The sequence below is a fragment of the Triturus cristatus genome, chromosome 4_2, assembly GCF_964204655.1.
Source record: "Triturus cristatus chromosome 4_2, aTriCri1.1, whole genome shotgun sequence".
In the NCBI taxonomy this organism is placed as follows: domain Eukaryota; kingdom Metazoa; phylum Chordata; class Amphibia; order Caudata; family Salamandridae; genus Triturus; species Triturus cristatus.
Window position 1 is genome coordinate 711620408 of NC_140586.1, and position 15668 is coordinate 711636075.

A 15668-nucleotide genomic window follows, 5' to 3' on the forward strand; every position below is an offset into this window, starting at 1 on the left:
ACCAATTAAGTAATCTAGAACATATTTTCTGTTACATGTGTCTTGTTGCCAATTTCTTTGCAGCAGATTTACATTTTAAATAAATGTAATAAATTGACTGTCATATTCTGACACCTCATGACTCCACCTACTTTACTCTGCCACACCTTGAACCCCAAATTATGAGATCCCGCAGTTATCAATTCTAGCATCGATGGGCACAATTGTTACACGCGGAAATACATTTTTTAGCTTGAATATTTAGTCATTGTATGTTGCAAGCGGGTACACGATGGCTACGTTATTATACTGCAAAACATAAATGGATCCTTTACATTTCTTATGTCTGTTCATCTGTTCGGTGTAACATTGGCTAGGCTCCCAGGCACTTGGTCGCAAATGCCGGGTCGCCAGGCGCGTTGATTGCGCCATGGCTTTCTGTAAAGTTAAGATTTTTTTTTAAACGAACGTTTACATGATGATCCTAAATGTTGTTGCATTATAAAATTTTACCAGTGTATCGCGCCGACTAAGTAAACTCTGACACAGTTGTCTTGAATTTCACATCCGTCCCACACCCGATGCAGTCCTAAAAACACAGAACTTTTTCAGATGAGCAGAAAGCGAGTATTTTGTGCTGGCAGGTGCGTGCAGGCCCGGGACATTTTGCTACATTAGTAGCGCGTGGGACGGCAGAGGAGGGGGCGCGGAGGCTGGTGCCTGGCGTCTCTCCCGCCCCCCTTACAGTCCCAGTGTAGGCCAAAATATGGAGGGCGCGGAACCAAGGAGTCCCGCGGGAGACGAGCGGGCATTGGCCGCGAGGACCCCCAAGTGTTCCAGATGTCGGAACCACGGCTACGTGGTACCCGTGAAGGGCCACGCGGGCCGCTGCGGCTGGAAGCAATGCCGCTGCGACAAGTGCAGCCTGATCAGCGAGCGCCAGAAGATCATGGCCGCCCAGAAGGCTCTCAAGAAGCAGTTACAACAGTCTGGGGACCCGGATGAAGGCAGTCCGCCACCGCCTTCGGTCCTGCATCCGTGCTCCACTAGTGGGGCCGCCGAAACCGGAGGGCAGGCGGGACCCTCCGTCGCGCAGTCTGAACCCGCGCAGCCTGGACCTGGCACCGCGCAAGTGCTGAGGCCTATCCCGCTCAGCGCCTGCGGCCTGGGCATAGCGAGGCACGAGGCGGCGATGGAGCGGGCGCCCTCCAGGGTGCTGCAAGGCCCCTGCGGCTCCTCCCAGGGGATGCCCAGTCACCCCTCGGGCCCCGCGGACTGCTGCGACCTGCCAGTGAACACGGGAGCGGAAGAGCCGGGACGCGGTGGCAGAAGGGCCCCGAATCCCATACATGGCCACCTTCACCAACCGACCTCGTTGCCCTTTCCTCCAGACTACGGTATGTTCCATTTCTACCCAGTGCCCACCGAAATCACTTTTATTAATTCGCTGTTTCGCCCATTGAATACCATTCATTGTAGCGATTTTATGTAAATATGAACAAATACTTATTTTGCTTTAAACTCCCATTTATTTAACAGTTTACACAATACTTCTTTATTCTTGTGGGACACGTCAGTTTGAGGTTAAGGATATCTTCCTCCGAAGTGCCTCTTCAAAAAACCGCATTAGATAATTAAATACAAAAAACTTTATTTTTTTAATACTCACCACTGACAGATAATAAAATGCCATTAATGTATTATGTTTAGCGACCTGAAAACCTTTCTTCCAATATGAGTGATTAGAAAAGTAAGAAATCCAAACTAATTTTGAAGTCAATTGGATTAAATTCCGGTTGTACAGAGTATAGCAATTTCTTTAAAATGTGTAAATATATTTTTGAGGTTGTGTTCGTTTTCAACAATCTAGCAAAATATTCAGAATCACCAATAAGAACACAAGAATACTTCTGTTTTCTTGAAACTATGCCAGCTGTATTCAAGTGATCTCTTGATGTTCGAAATCGCCTGAGGGATTCATGTATCTAAAATCTGTCAAAATGAAATTAGGAAATCTCTCATTGTTAAAAAAAACCCACTAAAACATTTCAATTTGTCAAAGAGTAGCACCATATTCGTCCAAACCCACTTAGTACCACTGATTCCTTGTATTAAGTAAGTGGAAGGTTAGTCTCCAGAATGTTTCTTCTGAATCGTTTGATTCTTAACCTGTTTGCAGAATAAAATCCCGTGCCTCAAAAATGCTGTTTGTAAACAGAACATTAATAGATTAATCGGTATTTTATGACCCCCTACGTTTTGTTGATTTGTATTTTTTAAATGTCTGTGGAGATTTCATGTCTTTTTCTCAATACTGTGCACAGCATTTGTATTTTTTAAATGTCTGTGGAGATTTCATGTCTTTTTCTCAATACTGTGCACAGCACTTTTTGCGACTTGGTCTCGTCTGCACTAATTTAACCCCAGTATGTAACATACGATGATTCCCTGGTTTTTACAAAATAATACCTCCCTCCCCCCAAATCTGTAAATTTCTGTTCCCGAATAACACAGAATTTAACTTCACTATATATCTACGTTATAATGTTGCTCACAATTATTTTTAAAAATGTAATTAGGTTTGCCAAAACTAACATAAAACTTAAAGGAACTTTGCAGTGATTAATTAAATATTGTAAACAATCCTCGCAGGGAGTATTTATTCATATTTGTATTTTTTAATGGAAGTGGAAGACAACAGCCTGCACAGATATTATACAGAGCAAATATGCCTTTTATACTCACATTTTAGACTTGTAGAATTCTTTAGGAATTTCCCTGTTCTTCATTGTTGTTTTTTTTATAAAACCTTTACAGCATTTGATTAAAGGGTATACCACAGTCTACAAATGGTGGAAGGACGACAACACACAAATCAAATTATCCTCGTGTGAATAAGTCAACCCATCCATATTTGTTTGGCTGGTGGAAAGAAGGTTAGATACATATTTCTGTCTGGAGTTAAACAGATCTAACGCAGAAGTAATCTTTTTTTTAGGTTGGAAGCAGAGTTTAAAGGGGCCCTGCGGAGAATGACGTTTCAATAGAACTCACAACCAAAAAAGATGTATGCTAGCAAAGCAACGTTTGTAGAGTTATTATTGTTGATCGTACCCGATACAGAACGAGGCAAAAAGAACTGTAGTTTTTTCCGTTACACTGAGATACTTCAAGATAAAAAGGTTTCCTACAATCAGTTCTGTTTACAGTTCTGCACACAACTTGAAGATCTTGGGGTGTATTTTATTTTTGATGACACCTCTGCCTAGACCTTTCTGTCAATACCGTTAGCAAGGTCAAAAGAACAATGGCCATATTTCTGTTTAGTATCTGGGGTCTGATTGCAGGGTCCGTTGTTAATTTAAGATATGAATATGGGAGAGAAAATCCTTGTCAAGCTAAATCGTTGCTAGGCTTCAAAAGTATAGACCACGTGACTAAAGCACAAAAAGGCTTCTTGTGGATGCCAGAGTGAAATATATTTTGTTTCCAAAAACGTTTTATTGGGTTTTCAAAAGGTACCATGATAAAACTCACCTACGTACATCATCCAAGCGCATACAACTTTCAATTCGTCCCATAATGCCCTTCTGCCCCCCCCCCCCCTGTATTTGCCTCCCTCTTCCCCCCCCCAAATCAGCATATAACATATAAACTCAACTAACTCTTTGATAGGGGAGTTAATGTTTACTGTCTAACTTCTCTGCTTTGGAGATAAACATTTGGGGTAATGTCATCCTTTACATCTGGTTTTATAAGATTAGTATTCAAACTTTTTGAGCACTCATAAACTTATGGGAGTATAATGTAATCGTTTAGTTCGTCCTAAATAATCAATGTTTTTCAACTCCTGTCAAACATTTTCTCGTCCTGCTTAAGGTTGCAGTTAGTTTTTCAAAAGATGAAATTTGCCATAGGCCATAGAACCATTTGATTATTGTTGGAGGTTCAGTATTTTTTCAGGTTAGTACTACTAGCACATTAGCAGTACTGGCCACTTTAGAGAGTAGAACATTGTGATGCTGGAGGGGCTGGCAGTTTCTCCACAAATCACCCACAATATCTGTCCCAGGCATTCCAGTATTTGCTCCCGAGCATCTCCTTCACATGGCTAAAAACATTTTCTCAAAAGCTACAGATTTTTTAACATTCCCAGCATATATGTAGCAGTGACCCAAGGGCAATGCCACATCTCCAGTATTGATCGTCTGCTCCTGGGTAGATCCAGCCAATTTTCTCTTGGGTCATATGCCAGTGAAAGAGAACATGATGTGTAGTATCCCTAGAAATTATGGCTTTTTGATACTTAAGAAAGTTCTTCAGATGAATTCTCCCTTTATAGTTTTGCCTCCCAGTGTGGTTGTTATCTCCTTTGGGTATTATTTTGTCGCTCAATCAATTTTTATATAGGCCTGCCATCATGCCCTCATTCTAGCTGCGCCCTCATAAACATCTCGAGTGGGACTAGGGGCCTGATTATGACTTTGGTGGTTTGGCAGCGAGCCGCTAGGCCAGCGCCTCACTGCCACACCGCCAAAGCCATACTGACACTGCCCATTAGACCAGTAGTTCTCTCCTGGTCTGGCGTGTGGTGCTTTTGCGGTCCTAGGCAGGGTGGCTTAGAAAGGCACCGCAATGGGAACGCCAAAGGAAGTTCATGCACGGCATGAACTTTCAGGTCCATGCTGTGCAGGAACTATGTGTGCATGCAGACAGTGGCACACCATGTGACCCCCCTGCATGCATCCCCATGATGCACCAGGGGGCCCTTTACTCACCGCCACAGTTTTCATGGCGGACTCACCGCCATGAAAACTGTGGCGGTGAGGAAACTTGTAATATGCAGCAGCGGCACCACCAGCATATTGCGGGCCTAAGACCGCCAGGGATCACGGATCCCTGGCAGTATGATCCCCGGCAGTAGCAATGGTCTCATGGCGGCCCGACCGCCCAACTAGTAATAGGGCGTTCTGACCGCTGGTGCCTGCATTGCCACCATGGCTACGGTGGTCCATCGAACTCGAGCACAACGCGTTACGGACGGTTGCCGGATGTACCCTAAATAAACAAGGGATATCGCTTCACGCATGACAGCGGGCACTCGACCAGGCCCAGTACCTATCTAGGTTGCCCCCCAGTCCTGATGAGGATCCGCACGGCCAAGGTTCAAACACCCTCATTAGGCCACTAAGACGGATCGAAACGTCGACGCCCTATATACATGAGCCTGGGATACGTTCATTTACCCACGTGCTATATTAGAATTGGTTTCTAATTAAATTTGTAATTGTCTAAGTCATTTTTCGCATAAATTGATAAACGTGACCAGGTTTTTCATTTGGACGGTGATTGACAACCAGTCCAGTGTTTAATCCTTTTAAGTATTTTATGTCACAATCTCTTGAATACTTTTTCTCTCTTTTCACTTCTTCATACTCGAACACCCTTACTATTTGCACGTTCCTCTTGGAGCAACCTTGATGAAAAGAATTGTCAAAAGAAAAATTATAAAAAGAATAAAATATGAACTTTTGATGCTGGTTTGTTACATGGTTGATTTTAGGATAAATATTGTATTGGATACTGAGAGCTACCCAAATTGATTCTTTTTTAGCTCAGAATATCCGAGTGATATTACTAAGTAAGGAACTATAACCTATCTCTGATTTAAGGTCCAGGACCATTGTTTTTTGTAGTCATAAACAGGCCTTAGTGTTTATTGCCAGCTGCATTATTCGGTGAGTAAAGTCCCAGAACCTAGGCCGAATGTATTATAATCTGTCTGTTTCTTAGAGGCCGAATTCCCTTTTGCATTGTTCAAAGTGCATGATTTATTGTGTATAAAATACGTCTCATAGGCTACACATTTGAAAGTTAGTGAAGTGTCCTCTCTTAGTCTGCCCCAGATTCCTTACACTGTTTTTAGAGTAGCAGAAGAGAACACATTTTGTAGCATTAATGTTTCCTGAAGCCAGGCCAGGCCCCATGTGGATCTCTCAGTTAATGCCTTTTCCGTGAACAGCCATTTTATGTTTTATTCCTTAGCTGTCCACCCCATAGTAATACAGGTATGAACCATGTGATAGTAACTGATAATGCTGGGACAAGCAAGACCTTCTTTCTCCCTGAGGGCCATAAATTGTTTTTTAATGGATGTGTACTCTACTCCCAGCCCGTATAAATGCAGTTATTTTCCTACAGAATCTCTTCAGATCCTGTATTGGCATGGTTGTTCATAGGGTTTGGGACGTATAAAGTATCCTGGGCAGACCTTTCAGTTTAATGATATTAATTCTGCCAAGCCATCAGACAAATAGGTCTCTTCAGATCTGTAGGTCTTCTGTGTTTTGTGCCTTTAATTTGGGCAAAATATGCTGCTGGCCATCCCTGTAAGTCTGGTGTGAGGTTTATTCCCAAATATTTTGTTGATTTAACAACCCTTTGAAAAAGGCAGATCTGGCTTATGCAGTCTTTAATGTCGTTTGTTAACTTTGCACTTAATAGCTGATTTTTTAAATATTAATTTTAGATCGTGATTTTATTTTAATCCCCCTAGCATTGCTATAACTATTGTGAGCAAGTTTATTGAATCTGTTAAAGTAAGTATCATATCATCTGTAGAGAGAGACATTTTGAGCTCTACTGTGCCAAATGGAATGCCATTATTTTCTGCGTTGCTCATTATCCTGTCAGTGGCTTTACTACTAAAGCAAAGAGGAGTTAGGAGAGTGGGCAATTGCAGCGGAAACTGTTTGTATTATCTCCCATTTACTCCAACTCTCACCTTTGTCTCCACATATCCAGACCTCATTTTTGGGACAAGGCCTGTGTCTCCCCTGAACCCGTTTTAGGAAATCCCAACTAATCTGGTCTAATGCTTTTGCAGCATCTTAGCTCGCAAGGACCACTGGGACTTTATTTTAAAACGATTTCTCTAGAAGATGAGCTGTGCGGCGGCGGTTATCTGTCGCCTGTCTGTCTTATAAATGTAACGTGGTCAGAGGCTATCAAAAAGGTCATCCACTTTTTTTATCAGTTGTCTATTATTTATGTAAAGATTATTACATCTGTATTTAATAGTGCGATAAGACAGTATTATGCACATAATGTTAAGTTCTTTAATGGGTTTGGGATTAATGCATTTTTTTACCCTCATTTTGGTTATACCCCCTAGAATTGGTTAAAAAAAAGTTGATGGAAAAAGGTTTTATAAAAACAGATGAGTATTCCATCTGGCACTGTTTTGTTGATTGGAACCCGCCTTATTGACCTTATAAATTTCACTTATTTTATAGGTAGTTTCCATTCCTCATTCCAGGTTGGAGGGATTTGTGGCAACGGGGAAAATTGCAGAAGAGAGCAAATCTCTTCTGTGGATTCTCATCCTCATGAATATTGTTCATGGTAATAGTTTCCAAATGTTTCTGTTGTACGGCTTCTACCTCTCAGTAGGAACTGTCCGTTTGTTGGACAACATAAATGTTGTAGTGGTGCCAGACTGACTCTATTCACACCCTCAGGATATGTTGACCTATAGTCATGCTAGCTCACAGTGCAACCATAATTACCCCTGAATCTAGGAAGGTAACAAATGGAGTGTGCAACCTTAGTATATGACTACCCTGACTCCCAAATGACTCCCAAAGGAATTGTGATAACAGATCTAGAACCCTTTCTCTCAGTCACTTGTGCTTACCTAAAGAGATATACAAGAAGTACACAAGGCGTTTCAATATTATTGAAGCATTGTGATTCGTGTGTAAAATGTAAGTGCTGCAATGATTAATAGATAGACAGAACCAAATAAGAGTGATTAGCATCACCAGAACAGTGAAAACTACAGGCAATTCCACCATTGTGCTAAAATAGTGTATATATGCTGGCATATAGGTACTAGGTGTAATGTACTCCTACTATGCGCTCCCTAACTTAGCGGGTGATTTCCAAAATCCCCTACTGGATGATCTGACTCGCCATTGCCTGAGGGTATGTGTCTTCAAGGGCCCGTCTTGGTCGCAAGTTGGACATCCTCACTCGTAGAGGGACAACAGGAACAGCTAGGCTGGGATTCCGACAAGTAGCAGTGGCAGCATAGTGCTCCTCTCATTTGAACATGGAAATGCTCGTGCTTATATATTAAACAGATCCGTGCTACCATGCCGAGATCTCAGCCAGGCTGTCATTGTTTATACTCTTATAATAGCTATGTCGCCTAACGGGCGATCAATAAACAAAAAAATTTACCTGATGAACTTTATTCCTTGCACTAAATGTTCAAGGTGTTGTAATATTGAGTCTACAAAGTTGAAATGGAAGCAAATGTGGTTTTTAAGAACCATAGCCTGCACAGTCACACAAACCAATGTGTGTCAAAAGTCATTGTGTAGAAAAGAAGGCAATTTAAGAAACGTTTGTATGTAAAATGGCAGCGTCTCTACACGGGTCTACATTTTCTCCAGTCACTGGCCAGTGCACGCAATAAACCTAGCACTGCAACCACCACCTTTTTAGAACATTCCTCAGGCGTGGAAGAGTCCGCTTGAAGAAGACCCTACTTGAAGAAGAAACTTGACTTCTAACTCCTGCTGGAAGAAGAGGACACCCACAAGGTCTCAATTAGTCATGAATCCTTCTGACACACAGTAACTGGAACTGTTCTTCAAGAGTCTAGTGGTTGGCCTCCTATTTACTTGCTTCAGGGACACAAAAGGAGAAGTACTCCTGCCTCCAAGAGGGCCCAGCTGGCTAAAGAGGACCAGACCCTGCAGGAGACCTGGCTTTAGAGAGTGCTGGTGCCCAGAAGCCTGTACTTAGAAGCTAGGGGCTGGACTGACCAGAAGAAGCTTTCCCAGCAGTTCAGAGTCTGAAGATAAAATGTTTGCCTTGGTTTACCCGACGACCATCGTAGTAGGCCTGAAATTGTGCCTAGGTACCCTTCGAGCTGTTGTTTTCCGTAGTGCTTGATTTTTTTCTAGGCCCTTTTTGCCATAAAACTGTAACAATTCACATCTCCTTTCCCCCTTAATCTACTTTGATGATCCTGGTGCCTTTTTGCTCTTTAGATTTTTTCAATATTTTTCTAAATTGGTGTGGGAGTTTTATCATTTGTGTTCTTTGCGTTAAAAATTGGTGGTCCTGCTTGAATTTAGTATGCACTTCTCTGGGGATAATCTACTTTGATGATCTCTGTGTATTTTGGCCCCTTACATTTTTCAATGTTTTTCTAAACTAGTTCAGGAGTTTTATTCATTGTGTTCTTTTTTTAAACCATTTTTAGGTCTCGCATAGGCAGCGCATGGGCTGCCTCCCTGAGGCATCAAGTAATCAGTATTACTAGAGAAACTCCACCCATTGAGTTTCTTTTTGTTTTGCTGCTTGCCATTGGTGTAATCAGGCATTTCTCTTCTTATCTTGCTCATGGTTGGCTAGTGGTCCGATACGTCACTTCCGTTTTCTTCAGTTTCTGGAGGAAGCAGCATCGACCAACTACAGTTAACTTACGCTGCAGGGCGGTATCTTTTAATTTTGGGACTACTTTGTTTTTTTTTGCATAGCGCCTGATTCGCGCCCCTCGCTCCTTGTTTATTATACCAGCGGGCACGCCTTGTGTTTTACTTTTCTGTTATACCCAGAACGCATACCACGCTTTATGAATAACACGGGTGCACACTTTTACCAATGTGCCCGTGGCTCGCAGCCCGTCACCCCCATGCTTAATGTGTCACTCGGCCCCACCTCCTCGCCCACCTGTCCTGAGGTAGACATACCTATCGGGAGACTCACGGCCTTGGCATCTGCTGCGATGGCTGGCATGGGATGAGATACAGGCAGGAGAGGAATAAAACCGAGCAGCCCTGTGCCGGGCAGCTCAGAGAGGTAGAGCGCTGCCGGCTCCTGCGACATCACTGGCAGAGCACTCCTTGTGAGGCAGCAGAAGCAGCTACTTGCCCCTCTGTCGGGTCAGCAGAGGGTGTGGCTTGCGTACACATCTCCTTGTCCGGGCAGCGAGGCTCGGGTACACAATTCCCTGTCCGGTTTCAGCCAGGGAAAGGTACACGGCTGTCTGACCAGGCACAACACTCCCCCCCGGTCCACAGAGGTTCAGGGACGGCTCCTGTGGTGCACAACTCCCAGTCAGAGTTGTGCCAAGGTCCAAGCGGGGCACAACCACCCCAGGAGCTTCTTTTCCCCAAAACTGGTGCAGGGGTGTTGGTCCGTCGTCAAGCAGAAGGGCTGCCGGACCACAGCGCTGTGTACGGCTCGGTGCACGGGCCCCTGTCTGTGCACTGCTCCAGGTGTGTGCCCGTGCAGTGGCGGTCTCAGCACTGCCCGAGGCTTCTTAGTATCCGGGCAGGGAGTTATGCAGCTGGGAGTCGGTCCCTACTACCTGGACTGGGGCTGTATGTCCGACCCTCTGTGGCCTGAAAGAAATAAGTGCTGGCAGTCGGGCCTCTCCTTGCACACTCACTCCTGAGTCCATTTGTGTCGGAGGTCAGTACCTGGTTTTTGAGCACTTGTTCTCCAGGCGCTGTCTGCAATAGTGATTCCGCTGACAGGCTTCACGCCCCTCGTCCGGATCTCCTCAGGGCATCGCTTCACTCATTCCCTGACCTCCACTGTTCTTAGGAGTTCTGTAGCTCCCACTTCAGGACCTCACCTGGCCGTTCCCCCCCCCACCCCCCCCCCCGTGCCCTGGCCCTTTTTCTCACCACCACCCTCGTGTGAGCTCTGGAAGCCGATGGGGGAGCAGGCATCCGGGCCCCCAGAAGCACCAGCAGAGATGGGGAACCCCGGAGTTCTCCCCCACGGCTGTGAACCTGCTGCTCCTGGAGATTTTGTCCTACCAGTGCAGGGCCGTCTTCTACCTCATCCCCGTCTATGCGGATACCTGGGCCTGGGCGTCAGCTGGGTGCTGCTTGGCCTCCTGCTCTGGATGTGGTTTAAGAAGAACAAGGGAAGCAAGCTGAATCGCCTGACTGTGGCCTACGTGCTGCTGGAGCAGGAGAGGGAGACCAACTCCAAGCAGATTGGCAGCCATCACCTGCCCGCCTGGGTGAGTACAACTGGCATGGCCATACCCGCCTGTACACGCGGGGCTGTGGAGGTGTGACCTCAGGCTGGCAATGGACCATTTCTAAACGTTTTTAACAACTAAAGTCTACCTTGTTTGAGTTTTACAAACACCTAATTAATCACAGTTATATAAAATATAAGATTATAAACATTTTGTTGTGAAAAACAGAGATTATGCTTTAAACTAGAAATAATGTAAAATAGAACATCATTTCTAGAACAATTCATGTAGAACTATGAATGATTCAGAACATTAACGGAAGGCATGTATACAAAAATCCATGCATAATCACTAAGGAAATTAGAAAAAGTTACAAAATAAAAAAGCATTTGCAATGCAATAGGTCTCACATTTTGGAAACTTTTACCTATTGGTATTGCAAATGACAATGCCTTTTATTATTGCAGGTTTTTAAACACATAGATGAAAGGCATTGTCATTTACAATGCCAATAGCTCAAAATCTCGCAAATGCGAGACCTATTGCATTGCAAATGCTTGTTTTATTCGCATTTGATACACAGACCATTTACGCTTATACATGTATAGCATATAACTTGGGCCCTGGCTCGGGGTGAGTAGTAACATTGCGGCACATATCGTCACTCCCCAAGGACTTAACATAGTTGTTACATGTATAACACGTCAGGGTAATATGTTAAGCATAGTACACTTTACATCTGTTTACTTAATATAATATAAATAACCATGCCCCTGAGCCACCAGGCATTAGTCCGTAGGTACCATCCAGGGTAATAATACTATATTTCAGTCGTATTACGTTGTCTCCTGGTTATTTATCTATTTTTAAACTTATGCAGTGTAGTACAAAACGTTCGGCAGTTATTTGGCGGTAGGGGTACAGCACAATAGTATTTTCTTTGTTTTTTAACATTCAGACGGGCCGGCTTATATGTTAGCAGCCGTCCCACCCCTGACTCACCCTTCAGGTGTGATCCCGTTAGTTCTGGGCAGGGAGGAGGTTGAGGCTGTGAGAGTCTTTATTAAGTTTTCCGGTACAAGGCAACAGGGAGCCAACCTAGCTAATGTGAATAGATATGGGATATACAGGTACGTCAGTTGCGCCCTGAGGGCCCACATAAGGGAGATTCGACCGGGGTATAGAGTTCTGTTCCCCATGTTTCCCCCCCTACTCGAGTCAGTCTACTCGTCTATTAACCATGGTCGTTATCAGACAGCAGGGGAGTTTCTGACAGTTGCACCCGCTGTGAGGGGGTTACCATCCTGGGTGAGTCAACTGTATCCCCACTCTGGTGATCAGTCGCCTGCAGTCCCTCCAGCATAAGAACCCACGTCTCCCAGTCTCGCTCAGCATTTTCGGCAGTGCGAACAAGGCGCAGGCGGCGTTCCTCTGCAACCCCCCTATTCATAAATATCTGCCTTCTATTTAGTTGTACGAGGGATCGCAGACTGCATCCAATGTATAGCAATTCGACGCCTTACCAACACCAACCATAGAGAAGTAAATCTGTACTGCATGCAGGTCTTTGGCCTGGGGGACGGTAATAAAACCTAAAAGGTAATGTTTAATCGACATCTCGACTGGGAATCTCGTCGTATTCCTCAATATTTCCAGTATCTCCATCCAGTAGGGGTGGAGGTGAGGGCAGTCCCAAGTCATATGTGCAAAATGAGCTGGTCCCACTCCACATCGAGGGCATGTTGAGGCGTGCGCCGGGTCAAATCTTGATAATTGGAGGGGGGTCAGGTAGGTGCGGGGCAGATATTAAAATTGGGTGAGTTTAAATCACGTGTTGCCGGCCACATCCTATACCTGCGCAAACGCTCTCTACCGCTCACCCTCTATTAGAGGTGTCGGCAGGTACCAGCCACCTATTCTGGACCCTAGATACATTAAATCTACGATCCGCCTTCAAAGCTTTATACAATCGAGAAATCAGTCCTGAAAAGGAGCCTGGGTCCAAGATTGTCATCAGGGTGTGGGACTCTTCCGACTCCTCTAAAAATGTGGTCCATATTTCACTTGCATTGAGAGTTAATCTAGCATACTGTAGGAAGTGACCCTCTGGGACTTGGTAACTTTTTCTTGCATCCACAAAAGAAAGAAAGGTTCTATTTAAGTATAGGTCGCCTGCTGTTACACAGCCACCATCAAACCATCCGGATATATGGTATACAACGTTTACAACGCAACTTTTACACCGCACTACCATTACAACGAAACTGTAACAACGCGAAATCTGTTACAACGCATGCCATTACAACGCATGCCATTACAACGAAATGCACTAGATGGCGTGCTAACATTAGAAATAGTGTAGTTTTACTATCCAAACACCTTCCCTACTGCAACGTGGACTGGAGTTAGAATAGTAAATTATACATTTCTAATGTCAGCACTCCATCTAGTGTACGTCGTTGTAAAAGCATGCGTTGTAAAGGCTTGCGTTGTAACAGATCTTGCGGTGTAAAAAATGCGTTGTAACGGCATGCGGTGTAAAAGCATGCGTTGTAACGTCATACATCCGGATATATCCATCACAGTTTGTATATGACGGAAGCCATGAAGCTATGTTTAGGGTAGTGACTGGGCATATGGCGCCCTCCGTAATCGAAGAGGGACCGCAAGTTCCCATGCCTAGGCAACCTGGCTAACCACAAATGGACAATCCCGGGTCGTCCTTGAGCCCATCATAAGGTATCGTGGTAGGTCAGCCTCTGCACACCAGTCCGCCAGTAATTTCTTCTGCGTGTTTGGCCCCTCAGTGCACTATTGTGCCGCGTACTGGAGGAGTCCGGCAAAATAGTAAAGACGTAGGTCTTGAAGGCCGAGGTCTCCCAGGTCCATATCCAGCTTTAACAGCTCCACCTTCAATCTATGGCGTTTCTCGGCCCACACCAGGGAGACCAAAAGGCTGCTAATGGTAGTGAATGTAGCATTGGGGATTTGACAGAAGGAGTTTTGCAACACATAAAGGCATTGCAGCAGTAGGACCATTTTTTGCCAGGGATATGCGTCCCATAACAGATAGCGGGAGGCAATCCCAGAAATATATCGATGTCTTTAGGCCTGTGAGGGCCGCCCCCGCATTTAATGCATATTGAACTTTGGCTGTATGGGCAAGATGGATACCTAGATAACGGAAATGATCCATTGTTATCTTAACTTTACAATTGCTGGCACTACTTGAACTTAGTACACACTTCTCACATAATTGGCTACTGCTTGTGAATTAGCTTTCTGAGGTTGAGCAGAGATTCTTTTTGCACTGCTCTTTGACCTAACAAGAGTGAGCTTATTGAATTGGTAGGGATTCCCCTCTGCCAAATTAGTTACCCCATTTCTGACAGGCCCCAATTCTCCAGTTGTTGTGCTATGCATATCTCTAGCACTGTTCCATTCTAATACAGGGTGGACATGTTCCTAGATGGATATATCTAACATGGTGGCGCTTTGCATCTGGTGTAGTTGCCCATAGCTGACCAATTAGTAGCTAATGCAAAAGTAGGTTCTGTGGACATGAGAGTAAGATATGCAGTCTTTTTCTAGGTGGATAGTGCTCCATGAGCCAACTAGTCCCCAATATCAAAACGTAATCTTTAGCTTTCAGAAGATACCTCTAACTCCACCTCTGACCTATTAGATCTATCTGGTTCTTCCAGACAAGATTAAGTTGTCCTTGTGGAAAATCTCACCTTGTGCCACTTCAGTTAATTAATCAATTTTGTTGTTTAGCGCATAAATATTAATAAATGTAATTTAATTGAGGCTAAATTTCAATTGGTCGGTAACGTTGCATCCTTTTAGGTCCTTAATTTTATTGAATCCCTCCCCTTAGATATAGTTAAAAAAAATGGTTATTCCTGCTGTTTTATTTGTGGATGAGACCCACATTTGTTGTAGGTTAAATCCTGTGTTTAATCATAAACTGGGCAGATGCTTTTAGATGTGTTTACCGAAGAAATATAACATCCGGGTCTTGCTGTATGATATATCTCTAAATCATTTAGGCTCCTAACATTTAGAGATATTAGTTTGATTGTGTTTGTATTGTATCTTAGTGTGATCACTTCCTAGAAAACTCTATTTGGTGATCTCAAATTTACTGGGGCACTACATCCTCTGTCCTGAAAGTCCCATTTCACTATAACTAGATTTGACTTTATGATAATGTAAATATTTTTGGTTCTTCACTGCAACAAGGAAATTGTTAGTGTTACAAGACTATTGTTGGGATCCCCTGTTATATTCGGCAATTCCACAAGAAAACCGTTTTCCCTTACTAGTAACGGTCCAATGTGACAACTTCTGCCTTTTCCTTTCCACCCTGGTTACAAAGTAACTGTACTTTTCACAAGCTTGAGCTACTGGTCAATGATTCCCTACTTTGGAGCCACCTTTCTCCTTCACTCACCTGTAATGATTCATATGGTTCAGCTCCAATTTGACTGGTTCTGCCTCTTGTTTTCATGTTCTTGTGGCCCTCTCTTGCTTTCTTCTCAGCAACTAGTTATGCTGAGGTTGTGGGTCCACATCTTCCTTTTCTGTTTGGTTCCCTGTCAAATGTCTTGATTATTTTTGTTTGAATCTCTTTATTGAATTTTTTGTATACAAATAGTTCATAATACAATCA

The 15668-nt window shown here is 43.9% G+C and overlaps 1 protein-coding gene across 1 annotated transcript in view; it reads left to right on the plus strand.

The window, feature by feature from the left end:
• The first annotated feature begins 745 nt into the window (after positions 1-745).
• DMRTB1 (DMRT like family B with proline rich C-terminal 1) overlaps positions 746-15668 on the plus strand; it is a 504969-nt gene continuing 490046 nt past the window's right edge. Inside the window, exon 1 of the mRNA XM_085600154.1 lies at positions 746-1376. Coding sequence (XP_085456280.1) covers positions 746-1376 — 631 coding nt within the window. The remainder of the gene's footprint in view (positions 1377-15668) is intronic.